This window comes from Acanthochromis polyacanthus, chromosome 23 (assembly GCF_021347895.1).
Source record: "Acanthochromis polyacanthus isolate Apoly-LR-REF ecotype Palm Island chromosome 23, KAUST_Apoly_ChrSc, whole genome shotgun sequence".
Classification (NCBI taxonomy): Eukaryota; Metazoa; Chordata; class Actinopteri; family Pomacentridae; genus Acanthochromis; species Acanthochromis polyacanthus.
The window spans coordinates 6,407,058-6,422,386 of record NC_067135.1 but is presented as its reverse complement, the minus strand read 5'-3'; the positions used below and the strand labels follow the sequence as shown (position 1 = coordinate 6,422,386).

General features: G+C 43.9%; 1 protein-coding gene across 1 annotated transcript in view; it reads right to left on the bottom strand.

The window, feature by feature from the left end:
• The window catches only part of efnb3b (ephrin-B3b), an 85,430-nt gene extending 76,003 nt beyond the window's left edge, over positions 1-9,427 (bottom strand). Inside the window, exon 1 of the mRNA XM_022194020.2 lies at positions 7,839-9,427. Coding sequence (XP_022049712.1) covers positions 7,839-7,987 — 149 coding nt within the window. The 5' untranslated portion in view covers positions 7,988-9,427. The remainder of the gene's footprint in view (positions 1-7,838) is intronic.
• Between the last annotated feature and the right edge of the window lie 5,902 nt (positions 9,428-15,329).

The window sequence follows — 15,329 nt, the reverse complement described above, 5'->3', positions numbered from 1 at the left end:
TTTAAAAGGGTTTTGCCTGTAGGTTATATGTCTACAGTTAGCAACATTGCTCTTGCAGCAATGCAACTGAGGCAAGTGATTGGCATTTTGTTGAGAAGGGCAGGATATATGTCATACAACTGTTATCTTTGACATTACAGAAGTCTCCTATAGATACAGATATATTCAGGATTCTCCGAGTTGTGTGACTCTCCTCTGTATAGTGTATCTTTTCATCTAACTGCAGGCAAGAAGCGTATCTCCCAAAATGTCAAACTATTCCTTTAAAAGAACAACATTTGAGGCCAAAACTGAAATTAATATGAACGGTGCACACAGTATTTTCCACTGTTTTTCTTCTCTTCCCAACATCTTGAGACAAAACCTTTCAGTCGCAAGTGAGAAGTTTTTAAATCACATCAACTTAAACAGAAACATATGGCATTTGCCAAATTCCATCTCGGCCTGCGATTTAAACTGAAATAAACTGACATGAAGCCTGCACATGGAGCCCAAACATGCATCCCAAAACAGAATACTTAATCTTAATCTTACATTTCCATCATAATCTTGCTTTTTTAACATCAATTCCACTTAAATTATACTTTATGCAGAAGCCAGGAAATGGAGCATGATTTTTTTCCCCCCTCGCAGCTAGCCAAGGTCAGTTTCCCCACAGACTATAACAACGATGGGCTAATGCCAAAGCCAGATGGACTACGCTCACTGTACGGTCTTTTAACTCCTAATTAGAACGATGCATATGTGCACACACACACACCGAGACACGCAAGCATCTGAGCAGAAGAAAGCGTGAAGCCTGGAAAAATAATCAAATGTGGTGAGAGTCAGGCACGGAGAATATTGCAAAAGATCTGAGGTGGAGAAGTCGGGCCTGTGCATATATGGAGCAATAAATGAGTTCGTCTATTAGCGAGCCAGGTTTCAAGATGACTGGTTGTTATTGCAGCGGGGCAGACCAGGACGGGGTTCCCCACCAAAGCTCCTTAGCATGAGGATCATCTCTGACCCATTGTAACTCAACGGGGAAAGATTATCTTCAAGCTAAGATGCTTTGGAGTAACAGGCCTCCACATCTCTCACCGAACATCTACCGCAACGACCTGAGGACCCACGACCCTTCCAATCACACACAAATGAAGCCATGCGTCATTCTGGAGCTGAACAGTCGCTCTGCTTTGATACCAGGCTCCTTGCAGGCAGCATGATTCATGTCTGCTTACTTTTTGCGGCTCTGTGTGTTTCTGCAAATCTCTGGATAACAGCTTCCTCATGCCAAAAATACAACCATAAAAGAAGATATTTAAAGAGAATTCCACCTGTAGCCACTTCATCACTCGCAAAAAGCAGCCACCAGCTCTGTGCCTCGCATTTTTAGGCCCATTTTCATGTCTGACGGCGTATTTTTGTTACCCTCGACATGACTTAGTGAGATCGTGTTCCACCTCGGCTACAATGGAGCACAATGAAAGGAGAGCTCTCCAGTAAATGTTGGGTTTTGGAGTGAGTTTCGTGGAACCAAAGACTAGACTCACAAACAGTCGCACAAGGAGGAAATTCATCAAGCGGAGACACCATTCGGCTGTAGCCTCAATGGACCCGAATGCCAGTTGACTTTTGAATAAGAAGCTTATACGGCTCAGGAAAAGTTACGTTTGTGTTATTATTTTTGCTGCCTCCGCCTACACACACAGTACTAACATCAGCACACGTAGAAAAAGCAGAAAGCTTAAGAGGAAGTAGGCGATCCAAGTAGAGATAAAGTGGGTTCGCTGCTATATGTAAATTACAACACTTCATCCCGGAGCGAACTGAACTTCAAATATTGATTATGCAGCGGAACAGTTGCTTTCTTTTAAAAGGAATTGATTCACCTTTTGGCAAATTAACTCTATCAACACATTGTTCTGCTATGAGGCATTATTTCCGCCTCCTGCGTAGTGAAGTTTCACGCAGCATCTCATCTTATCATATGAACTGTAGTCAATGCAGAGAGGGGAAACAGCTGCCAGTGTCTTAATCGCTCCATGCTACGGTGATCAAAGAGCTCATTCTGCCCAAAAAGTCAATGAATTCTTTTAAAGCTTACCAGGTTTCATGCTGGACTTCACAGGGATAAATATTATGGGACGTGTCAGTAATGAGGAATGAGGGGGCCGGCTCGGTTGTAGCGGTGCAGGAAGCAGCTAGTCATGGTGGTGACCTACAGATCATCCGTCACTCTGAGCCGTGTCACATCAGCCGGTACCACTGTCAAACCTGGCCGGCCTTCCAAACCATCCATCTCTCTCTTCCCCTCACTGTCTTTCATGATTTTTGTTTCCTTCAGCGAGCCTGTCAGCTCCCCGCTCTCCTCTATCTTTGCCTCATCTCACCCTGACAACACCCACTTCTTCCATTTTTTTTTTTGCCCTGCCGCTCATATCGGTCGAAGATGTTTGCAGAAACTTCGGCGGTGACAAGGCGCAGCTGTCCGCTGGCGAGCCCGCTCATTTGTCTCTCTTGTGTAGACTCGTATACGCTCTCTCTTTAACATTCAGTTACAAAACCATTTCAGGCCTGAGTCCAATCAAAGCACCGCGTTGACGTCGGCTGGCAGACAGCGAGGGGAGAGTGATGGAGCTTCAGTGCCAAAGAAAGTGACGGGATATAGGGGCTGAAACTGGAATGAACGTTGGCGGGCTGGGACAACATTTATCTTTTTGTTTTGCATTTTACAACTTCTGCGTAGCCGTGTGTGGGGAGATGCAAAAGAGGACTCCACCTCGGTGTAGCTTGAGGGGAGAACAGGTGTAAAAACAGCAAAAACATGCAAAAATATTGTAATTAGCGGTTACTTTAAGCACTAAAAATCTAAAATGTGAATAAAATCAGCAAACACACGAAGAAAAACTCAACTTGAATTTTATTTTTCCAAAGAATTTCTTTCATATGTTTAGATAAACCTCAATAAGAACGAGATTTTCAACTTGGAGCGCAGGGATTTCAGCGTGCAGTTTAGTATTCGCGGCACAAACGCTCACATGCCAGCCCATTCCGTCACAAACCAGAATCTAGACACACAAAATAACAATAGTGTCAGCTCCCTCCCGCTGCTTTCTTGTTTATCTGGAATGATGCCGGAGCCGCAGAAGCCCGACTCGTGGAGATGTTAGCAGAGTCGGGAGTCTTTAAACCGAGGAGCAAAGCAGGAGGTCGGAGGAAAAAGGGCCGCAGGAAGAGCTAAAGAGGCTGGAGGGCGAGCAGAAGAAAGGATAGACGAGGTGGTGAACTTACACCGAACAACCCTCTCGCCGATAAAGGCTAGACATACTTTCATACAAGCTTCTCGATCTAGCAGTCTGCCTGTGTGTCACCCAGGAGGGGGGGAGGATTGACCTGGCCCAGTCCAAATGCTGCCAGGAGGATTGGATGATCCTGCTTAGGAAGGGTGTGCTGTGAAGCAAGCTAATGAGAGGCCAGTGTGTGTGTGTGTGTGTGTGTGTGTGTGTGTGTGTGTTGGCTGGCATTACTGAGAGGCTCTGGGTTCAGCCACCCGAGGGCAATCTGCCCAGTGATGCTGGGACACATATGACCCCTCCAGCCCTCCGTCCTGGATTACTGGTACCACTACCAGCCTTGCGAGCGTGTAAGCATGTACGTTTTTGTGCGTGCACAACCCTTTGAACTCGTTTTTTAATCTCCTCCATCCTCCTCATCAGCACTTTTAACAATTACCAAAATCCCAAAGTCACTCTTAAAGCCCGGGGGACTGGAGGAAGTAAATTAGTTCTTTAGCTAACCCCAGCATATTTACACCGCCGCTTTATAGCTGTTATGATGTTGATGAATGTGCGCTGCCCCCTGCCAAATAAACTCATAATCGAGTGATAAAATAATGAATGAATTCCGAGTGGAACAACGGTGCGTGACGCCTGCCAATTTCCTCACCTCTGCTGTGTATGTGGATGTAAGTGTGTGTTTAGTGTCTGGAGGTGGCGGCGTGTTTAATGCTCACTCGCACATGCAACAAAGAAGATACGCTCGGACCACACAGCCTTTACACATGTGTCCGACAGACACGGGAGGCGAGGTCGAGGCCCCCCCGAGGCTCATTTATGTGAACGTGTGCAGGCATCTGTGCAGCGCTGTGATAGATCTGTCTCCTCACATGTCTGTATTTTCGAGCCGCATACCTGCGTGCCCTGCGAAGAAAGGAAGAAAAAAGGGGGAAAAGATTGCAGCCTCTGGCCCGATCAGCTGCCTTCTTTTTCCTCCTTCCCCTGGCCTTTCCATTCTGCCACATCAGCTGAAACCCCTTTTCACAGCTCCTGTTGCTCTCAGCTCGTAAACTCACACACACTCCTCTTTTTCACCGAAGGGAGAGGGGAGGTAGGAAGAGAAAGAGAGGCTGCCTGCATGCTTTAACAGGCAGCTCCAGCAATATGGTTCATATTCTTTCTTCCTTCTTCTTCTTCCCACCACTACATTCCTTCTTTTTGTTTACACTCCCTCCTAAAACAAAAAAAAACCTACCCAGTGGATATTGTCTAATCATTTCGCCTGAGGATGCGCGTAGGCTTACCAGGCTGCTGCTTACTTATCCACACAGCCCAGAAAACCCTCAGTGTGTGCATTATTCATGAAGGGAAACCCGGCAGCCTGGGTGAAAACGGGCGTGGAGTCGAAAACAGTCGGGTGTTGGAATGCTGCTCCTTTGCTGCGACACCCCGTTTGACCCACTAACACTCATTCTACTCAGTGTCCCTCGCCAAGAAGATTTCTAGCGATTCCAGTTTTTTTCCCTTTTTGTAGTTGAAACACTTAGCCTAGTTAGCTAGTCTTTTATCCGGCACCAATTAGCCAGCGATTAATGAATTATTGAGAAACTGGAAAGGGGGGGATTAAATTTTAATGTGGATCTTAGGGGGAATAGTTGTATTACAAGTCACCGCGAGCGGCGAGCGAGGAGACGCCCACCGTCAGCAGGCGTTTACAATAATCTACAGTCGTTTACTGAAGTATGGAAAAGAGAGAAAAAGAAAAAGGAGGGGTGAACGAGAGGTTTTGGCCTTAACAACAGACGCTGAAATCAAACTTGCAAAACTGCCAAAAACTACAAAACTCCATATGCCGTGATCAGAGGAGTGACCAAAGCCAACATTTTGCTCGACTTGAATTCATTTTCTGTGTGTGTGTTTGAACCCATGTGTGTGTGCATGTGGAGGAGGGGGGGAGGAGGGGTGGAGGAGGGGGGAGGAGGGGGGGAGGGGGGGGCTCTGCCACAATAGCACCCGCCTCCACCAGTAATGCAGGATTCGATCTTTCATTAGGGCAGCCGTGTTGGCCGATAACAGGAGATGCTGAGATAAGGATAATGTAAGTCTGGTGGTGGTGGGGGAAGATCCTCCCAAGGTGATCGTTCTGGTTCAGTTCCCTCTTCCTCAAGCAGAACCTGTATTGGCACTTGAGACTTAACTGGTATTGATTTACTTAGGGTTAGGACTGTCTCTACCCCCACTCTGCTCTCCCTGCCGCTCCCTCTGTTTCTTTTTCACCTCCCGGCACCTGTCTCTGTTTATATTCCTCCTCTGAACACTCCTTCTGTCTCCTTTCTTTCTGTCAGGCTGCAGGAATCTCAACTGATGGAGCAGTCAATAAAAGCGTGGATGTAGCGGCGCATGACTCCCAGCGTTCTGATGTTGCATTTTGTTCTATTTAACATGTTTTCCAGGAATTAATCCGGCGGCGGAGTCTGAGGCAAGTGCGCCCATGGATGCCTCTTCACCCCTGTCATTCCTAACACATTTTTTGGGTGCGTCAGCGGCTGCTGTAGCGCCATAATTAGTGGCTGGATGTGACACATGTTTCCAATTTGCTACGTCTGGTCACTGCACTGAGGGGGGAGAGAGAGTGACGGAGCGAGGTGAAGATAGAGACAGACGGAAAGTGACAGGAGGAAGAAGAGGGGACGAGGGGAACGGAGGATGCACGAGAAAAATACAAGAAGAGGAAGAAAGGTAGATTGCTCACACAGGCGGAAAGAAAGATGGGAGGCGAAGTGGAGGGAGGCTGCAGGTGGACGGTCTGAACTTCAAAGCAGCACATCCAGTGAAGGTCTAGAGGTTAACAACGTGACAGTCCATTTGCTACACAGACTAGATGTGAACCATGCATGTGCTGCTGCTGCTGCTGCACCTGATTGATACACGCTGCTGCTCCTGCTTTACTTTTCGCCTCATTTCACCGGTACAAACCAGATGTGTGTGGGCTCCACGGGCTCGTCCTTGGAAGATGTTCACTTTTCGGACAAGCACGGGCTCTTAACATATTTCAGCCCAGGGCCAAATACTATTTTGCCCCGAGGCAGCCGATGCTAAAGTACCTCTCTTGTCATGTAGAGAGCAAGGAGAAACAAGTACATGAAAGTATGTAAAGAGGCCAAGGAAATAAACTGGATGAATGACTAAGCTGATTAACGATGAATAGTAAGCTTCAAGAATAAGCTTCATAGTGTACAATAGGCTTTGTATTTTGAATATATGAGTGAGCAAATCTGTGGAAATGACTACCAAGTCTGGCGTCGAAGCCACCACCCCTCTAATTGCCAGGCAGGCCCGTTCGCTAAGCCCTGACGCCCACCTAACACTGAACTCCATTAAGAGACAATGGCGTGGAATCACCTGTAAGGCCTCCAAAGCTCCCGGCTGTTAGCTTCTCAGTGGAAATTACCCTCCCGTGTCCAACTCTACTCCCTGTTGGGTGAATCCACCCACTGCTGACAAAAAGCCCTCATTAAGGGCTTCATGCCTGGCTCCACAGCGGGGGCCCACGCACAAGTCACATCTGTGGGGAGGTGGAGAAAGCGGGCAGGCCATCGCCGACAGCACACGGACGCATTAAAAACCTGTTAGGTTTGGAAAAAGCCTCTGGCAAGGGTGTGAGCCGAGGAAGGACTGGGACATGAGGGAGCTTAAATTTGCTTTTGTGTTTCTACACACTTGCAAGAATCCATGCTGATAGTTTGCAGCGTCCTACCAAATGTGTGCCCTGGAATGCAGAGAAATAGATCCCGGTGTCACTACAAAAAAAAATAAATAAAAAAATCCCCCTCATTCACCTCCATACAAGCTGCCTTGTTATTCTCCAGCCCCCCCCTGCTCACACACACATCCACTCAGACACAGGGAAATTGGCAGAGGTGTGAGAAAGCTGGTGTCGGCAGTTAAGGCCGGACGACAGAGAGGTGTTTAAAATGGCATTTCCTGAGCTAATGCCTGACACCTTCTCCAGAGGAAAGGAAGAAAAAATGCAAATGAGCGTGGCCGAGTGGGCACACTGGCTGTTTGAGGGGGGCCCGAGGGCCGAGGCCTGGACTTTAATCAAGGTCATCCAGCAACTGCAATTAAGAGCATCACACAAGTCTTTATTATCCCACACACAGCTTCAATCCTTCTCCCTGCAGCTCTACACACACACTCTGGCCAATAAGGAAGAAAGTGCAGCTGGATTATCCACAGTGATCAATGTGAGGGTGACCAGCTGTTAAACAGAGTGCATTTATCAGATCGCACTGTTTAGTTTGAACTCCTGCTCAACTGCAAACAACAGAGATGGACTGCTGTTGTTTGGGGAGGAAAGTGCACAAATGGAAAGCTTCATGGGAGAGAGTCTGCAGTGGGCCTGCACTTTGCAACAGAATCCAACTTTGTGCTGGTTTGTGTGCCATGTTGCATTTGCAGGAGTTGCATTTAGAGCATGCACTTAAACACAAATACATTTTCTCTCTCTCTCTCTCTCTCAAGCTGGAAAACTTCAAACCTGCAATTAGTCGAGCAGTGAAAGAAAAAAAATCTTACCTTTCGTTCAGGGAATTCCAGTAGATGGGCTCCATATTGCTGGCCGTCGTCGCCAGTAAATCCAGTAAGAATACCAGCAGGATCCCCAATCCATTCCCACTTCCTCGACACGCCATTTCAACCCTGACACCCAGCATGTGCAGCCCCATTTAAACAGAAACGACCAATATTCGCTCGTGTTCTGTTTTTTTTTTTTTTTCGGACGCTGCAAGGAGACTCTCAAAAACAATGGACTGCAGCCGATCAGGCTTTTTTTTCAAAGGTACAGACAGTCAAAGTGTGAAGTGGAAGCCTGCTGCTGCTCTACACAACTTCATGGATCCGAAATTTAGCAATTTGCACAGGATCACACCGGGAAAAACAGCGAAAACGTGCAGGAGAAACTTGTTCAATCCGTGCGTCTGGATCTCCAAAAAAACGCCGTTTTTCTGCGCGTCCACGCTCGTACTATTTCAATCCCATGACTTTCCCATTAATTTGTCATTAGTCGTCCCCTTTTTCTCCCAAAGCAGCTCTCCTCAGCTCGAATATAACTCCAACAGAATGAGAATTTGTGAGAATTCTCGCCACCCAGGAGCTATTTCTGTTGCCTTTCGGTGCGCCCTAATTGTCTTTTTCCGAACAATGTTCCCTTGTTCTCTGAGCCGACTCTGTGTGATTTCTCTCCCATTACCTTGTTTCCTCGCTAGAATATCTACCTTCCAACATGTCAGGGTGGACTGAGGAGGGAATATTGTCAGTGTGTTAGAAAGGACACGGTGGAGATGAGGCCAAAAAAAGACAGAGAAACGTTTTAAAACGGAAAAGATGTCATTGGTGTCCACAGCTCCATCTTCATAAAGACATGTTGATGCTCGGCGGGCTCAGTCAGTGCGCATTACAATCCTTCTTGTGAGAAAAATAATAAAATTCAGCTGGAGTATGGGTTGTAAATCCTTCCCAAAAAGAGTGGAATGAAAAAAATCAAGATCCAAATGGAGGATAAATCCAAGAAATCAAAACTGAGAGGAAACAAACCAAAAGAGCTAGAAAAGCATCTCCACTCTCAACAAACAGGCCGACGGCAAACTTGCGAAGTGGTTAAAAAAATAGAAAGCGAATAAAATGTGACTTGTGAGCATCAGTCCCCTGTTGAATGCTGATAATAATAATAATACAAAAAAAATCTAGCCAAAGCTGCGCATCGTTTGGAGAGCAGGACGCGGCGCTTCGTTCGTTATCTCATCCGTCTCTCTGCTTCAAAATCCCACTGCTTTGACTTGCCCTAATGCTCGCAGCACATTGACAGACCGACTGGCTTGTTTGAGAGGAGGAGGAGGAGGGAAAAAGGGGACGTGGATGAATGGAGAGAGAAAAAAATCCCCATCCTCCGACTGGCAGGCAGGGCGCACTGACGGAGCGCAATTCTTCCAGGCGTTTTTTTTTTTCGGTGGGGGCGGTATCGAGTCCCTTTCAGTACCTCCTCTCTCCTCCCTCCTTCTAAGAGTTTCAGGGAGGCCCCCCCTCCACCTCCTGACTCGGACCTTTGGACTCCCTAGCGCTCTATTCTGCCTTCTTTCAAACGCAGAAGAAGAAGAACCCCCACTTCTCCTCCTCCTCCTCTCTAAAAGCACCTTTCTCCACCGTGCGCTCTCATGGAAGAGCAAGAGCGCCCTCAATGCATTTCCAGGGCATCACATGTGGCTGTGGATGCAATATTATGCAAATGTCACAGCAAAGCAACATCCTATAGGAGTGTTTAGGGTTTATGATGCCTTCAGGAGCACTGTGAGCTCCAAGTGGAACTCCTGCTGGATGCGTTAGAGAGAAAGTTTTGGAGAGCTTTTGCGCACTTGAGGAAAACAGCTCCACTGCTGGACAGACCTCACCCCATGCATCTGTCAAAACAGAAAGAATCCCCCCCTCCAAGTGTGGGAGGATGTGGTCTCATCTCCATCCCCACCAGAGCCGGAGGAAGAGCCGCAGCATCCCGCATCAAAGCTGGAGCTTCTGATGAGTTGCAGGACGAGCTGGAAGACAGGAGCCCAGCCGAGGGGCCACACATGGTTTATTCTGAGGCCCTGGTCCTGCCACTGACTCACACACACACTCACACACACAGGACTGTCAAAGCTGTGGCTGTACTGCCCCCATGTGGCAGGAAGAGGGCATGAGCCACACAGTGGAACCAAAATGTTGTTGCTGCACCTCTCTTTAGCAGGTTATTGAGCTGCTCTATTGGATTTCATTGCACCAGAGAATAAGTCACGCTACTCCAGCCTCTCCTGCTCAGGAATTAACAGTTGCTTTAAAAATCAGTTTCGTCGAAGGGCCCAATTTTATACCCACTGCTCCTTTTCTTTCTATAAAGTCACATAAAGTATAAAATGGCATAAAGGTGCATGAAAATGTGAGCCTTCTCTTACAAAAAAGTACATTTAAGGGGTTAAATCTTGAAAATGAATGAATATTTGATAAGGATAATCAGGGCTGATGTTGGTTAAAAACTGAAGTCAGTGAAAACAGAAAATAATGTAAATTAGTAATATGTTGATATTTTGGTGTTTAAGGTTTTCAGTTCACAAAACAGTGACGAAAAATGATGTTTCAGAACTAGTGTTGTTATCAATCATCTTCATTTCACAGGCTGTGATGTATCAGAAATCAACGCACCACTTATTCTACAGAAAATAATGTATTTTTTGGGATTTTTTAAAATAAAAATGTGTCATCCTGTAAACAAACTAGTATTTAAAAGGAAAAAATCCTGAAAATAATCAGTATTTGGTAATTATGATTAAGGCAAGTGTTCGTTAAAAAAATAACGCAGTGAAAGTGTGAAAATAATATTAATATTGAATATTGTGATGGTAGTTTTTATGTCGAATTTTGTCTTTAAGGTCCTGAATGGGAGTTTTGTTTAATCTGACACGGCGCATAAATAATTATGCATCAGAATCAGTGTTGCTGCCAGTTTAACAAAAAATAAAATAAAAATAAAAAATCAACTTATCACATCGTAAATGGAAAATGATTGATTTTTTTGGTCTTTTTTTCATCCCCCCCAAAAAAGAAAAAGGAATGGCATCATCTAGGACTGATGCTGGTTATAAAATCAGTGAAAACAATAATAATACATTATTTTTATGGCAGTTTTTATGTGGGTATTTTTGTCTTGAAGGTCCTCAGCGCAACACAAAAACAACAATGCACTAGAATCAATGCTATTGCGAGTATTTTAAACAGAAAATCTATTTATCATGAAAAAGTCTACATTTTTTTGTATGTTTTCCTCATAAAAGACCAAAAAAAACAGCGACATCATGTAAACAAACTGGCATTTAAACGGTTAAAACCCTGGAAATGAATAAATATTTAGTAGTTGTAATCAGTACCAGCACTGGATTTAAAATCTAACTCAATGAAAATGGAAAATAATATTAATATATGATATTTAAATGGTCGTTTTTTTGGACGAGGACATTTTTGTCTTTAAGGTCCTCTGTGTAACTCCTCTTTATGGACACCTAAGGGTTAATATTTTGCACTAGTGATCCATCTTTTCCTCAAACTGCATCTCAGTGCTACAAACCAATAAAAGGGACAAAAGGGATTTTTAATATTTTTCATTGAAAATATTTCACTTTGCAGCAGCAGAGAGGGGAAAACTTGACGCGCCATGCAACAACCGCCTGCTGTTCCTGCACAGCCGGAGAAAGAACGGAAATGAAAGTGAGACGGAGACGGAGGAGAAAGCGGCAAAGGAGGATGAAGAATTACAGAAAAGTCGCTTCTACAAGAACTGCAGGCCTGAAGTTGGAAGTGACTCGCTGTCATGCTCAAGGGCACTGCGGCAGAAGAGATGAGTGATCATGCAGGGGCCGTCAAAGCCGTCCGCAGGCTGAAGGAAAGGAAAGTGCAGACATATTTCCTCCGGATTGCAAAATTACAGCATGCTTTCGACTAGAATTGTAATTGCAGGATACGGGATCCAAACAAGAAACAAATACAGTGGGGAGATTTTTACAGAGCTGGTCAGAGACAGGGAAAAAAAAGAAAAAAGAGAGCAGAGATGGAGCTGTTTCTGTTGCGCTGACCTCCAGAAACCTTGGCAGGGCAGATGACAGAGCTAAATGTAGTGGAGGAAGATAGACTGGTTTAGAGACAACAGCAGTTCAGAGGTGGAGCTGGCATGAAAAACAAACCTTCTGCTCTGTCTGGGAAATCTGTGTGGGAAAACTGGCTGCCTTGTGGCTCTCGTTCTGCTTGTGCGAGGAAGATGAGTCGTTTATTTTTTATTTTTTTAAACTGCAGAGCTATAGGATACCACCTACATCAGATGTGAACAGCTGAATGTACTCTCTGGAGCGAGGGAAGGAGTTTGGAGATGCTTTCTATACGCTCACAGCGGCTATGTTGGTGTTTATTATCGCTCATTTATTCAGGCTGACCTCATTTACTGCACCGACCTTCAACTCTTCTTCATAACCGCATCCTCTCCCTCGTGACTCTGCTACACTCTGCAACAGCTGCCAGACAAACACACACACACAATAAATATACATGCAAATACACAAAAACAAGCATCACTTTCACACAGCATGTATGGCAAAAAAAAAAAACATAAGCAATTACAGTAAGTGCACGGTTGGCATTATGCATGCGGTGCACAGGTTAAGGTTAAGGACAGACACGTGTACGTGCACACACAGACCGGCGCAGACAACCCACAGCGGCGACAACACAAAGACCTCAGACAGGAAAACATGCACCCTGATGGGAATGAAATTCACACCGAGGGTGGTGCAGATATGTGAGGATGAGGGTCGTTGTCAGAGCACGCCACCCCTTCGCCCGCCTCGTAGTTGATAGATCTCAGCTGCGTGTCTTTATCCTTCAGCATCTGTCTGTCCCTGTGAGCTTCCTCCTCCTCCTCCTCAGCAGTAACACACCTCCTCATATCTTCCTGTGACAGAGGGAGTCGCTCTCTGGGAGGCAGAGGAAGGGGCTGAGCAACATGTGATGTGCAGATCACACGTATGGATTGGAGAGAGAGCGACTCGCTGATTCTGCATCAGTGAATAATTTGGACCTGACAGCTGACCTCTCTCACACTCACATTTGCATTCTGAAGCAGCCTCTGTGTGTTTGTGCCGCTTTGGCTTTGCTCAAATTCCAAAAATAGCCCCAATTTACTCAAATCTAGTTGGAATAGAAAAAGCTTTAACGTTGCAAACTAAATCTGCTTGATTCCTGAGTGTTGTTTGGCACAGCTGTCTCACAAAGCGATGCACAGAAATGGAAGTAGAAGAACAAGTAGGTAAGACGCAAAGAAATGCATTTAAAAAGACAAAAAAAATATTCTATGGGAACCAAATTTGGTGCCAAACATCAACATATCCCAGATTGTGAAAATAAAATAAATTACAAATAATTTCTCATTATTTTTTTGTGTTGTTATTTTAATAAAAGTAAGTAAACTGACATTTAAGTGGTTAAATACTAAAAATAAATAAATATTAATCAGCACTGATGCTGGTTTTAACACCTAACTCAGTAAAAGTGCTAAATAATATAATAAAATAATATATTTTTATGAGTTTATATGTGGATATTTTTGTCTGTAAGGTTCTCACTGTGAGTTGTTTTTAAAAAAAAATCGGACAAAAAATATCGTCAGATTGAATTTTGTTGCCCATCAAGGACATATGATGATTGGCAACCAATCAGCATTATTCTTTGATTTTTATTGTGACTTCTTACTTATTTTATGGGACATAATGTAGCCTTTGCGTAATTAAAACAAAAAAAAAGGCAAAATCAAGTGGTATCATGTACACAAACAGGCATTTAAACGGTTAAATCCTAAAAACGAATGTAGCTATGACCAGAACTGATGTTGGTTATAAAATCTATGACTTTGTAAAGCGTAAAAATGACAGAGAAGACACTACTTGAAGATTGCAAATTTGTAAAACTATAAATTTAAAATAATTTCTAGACCAAAAGTTTGTTTAATCATAAAGAAAAATATTATATTGCTCGCTGTTCTTTAGTCATTTTGTGTGTCAGTATAGTAATATTTTGTCTTGTTTTTGTCGTTGTTTATCGTTTTGTTTCCTTTTTGTCTCGCTTGTGTTTTTGTCTTATTTTGTGTTTTGCTGTATTCGTTGTTTTGTGCGTTGTTCGTATTTTTTTTGTCTCGCTTGTGTTGTCTACTTTTTTGTCATTTTCTCATTTTTGTCATTTTTTGTGTCATTTGTTTGTCTCGCTTTTGTCGTTTGTCCGTTTTTTGGCGCTCCGTCACTTTTTTGTCAAATTTTTTGCCTCCTTGTTGTTTTGTTTTGTGTCGTTTGTCTCATTTTTGTCATTTTATGTCTCACTTTTGTAATATATTTGACGTGAATGATAAACTGAGGCACAACATTGCTAAAATTGAACTTATTTTTTAAAGAAATTTCATATTGTTCATAATATTATGTAAAACATTTTCAGAATGTACTCTTTTGCACTAAAACAAAGAAAGCATCAGGGGTTGTTTCTATTTAAGGCTTACTATGTTATGATTTCACTGCTCTGACCCACTTGAGATCAAACTGGGCTGAATGTGGAACCTGAGTTTGACACATCTGCTTTAAAGTTTTGCATTTTGCAGATTTATTCTAAATCTGCTTATTTCTGAGGAATGTTTGACTCTATTGTCTCATAAAGTGAAGCACAGAAATGGAAGTAAAAACACAAGTAAGAAAGAAACAAAGAAATACATCTGAAAAGACATTCCTCCTTGCCTTAGTGGGAGATTTATTGGAAACGGCATTCCTCAACCTCACTTCAACGTCCCTCTGTGCCGCTCTTAACTTGCGAGTCTCTACTTTCTTTCTTGTAGCGTTCTCGGCTGGGAAGGGATCAAAGCCATCGAGCGGGAGTTCCTGGATGGCTGGACAAAAATAAAACAGGCCATTCACATCGGACACCTGAGACCATCCTTGAACAGAGACATGCATGACCGCCTGCTATCACAGCACCTAAAAATCTATGCTTGGGTCATGTGATAACAAACTAGACGTCTCTTTTGACAGCTGAGCGGCTCCATCCGCAGGGGAAGGCCAAATGTGGAGCTAAAAGCCTGTTTTAAGGTTGTTTTCTTCCCAGAGTGTCAGACTAAAACTGAACAGTGTTTATATGGTAACAGAATACGAGAAAGAAAATCAATACTTCAAATACTTCGGATTATGGGCAGTTTAGACTCAAATATTCACATGCAAGACAAACATGTAGTCAATTTGTATTTGACAAGTCTTTTTTTTTTGCCTGGAAATGACAGAGATGTTAGTAATGCATTCCAGCTCCTTCTATCTGGGTTTCTTCTCTAGTTAGTTGGTCGTCAATTACAAGTCATGACTAAAACCAAAGAGCTGCGTTTTTGTAATATTTTGTCTTATTTTTGTAGTTTTGTTGCCTTTTTTGCCTGGCTTTTTTCATTTGTGTCATGTTTTTGTCATTTTGCATTTC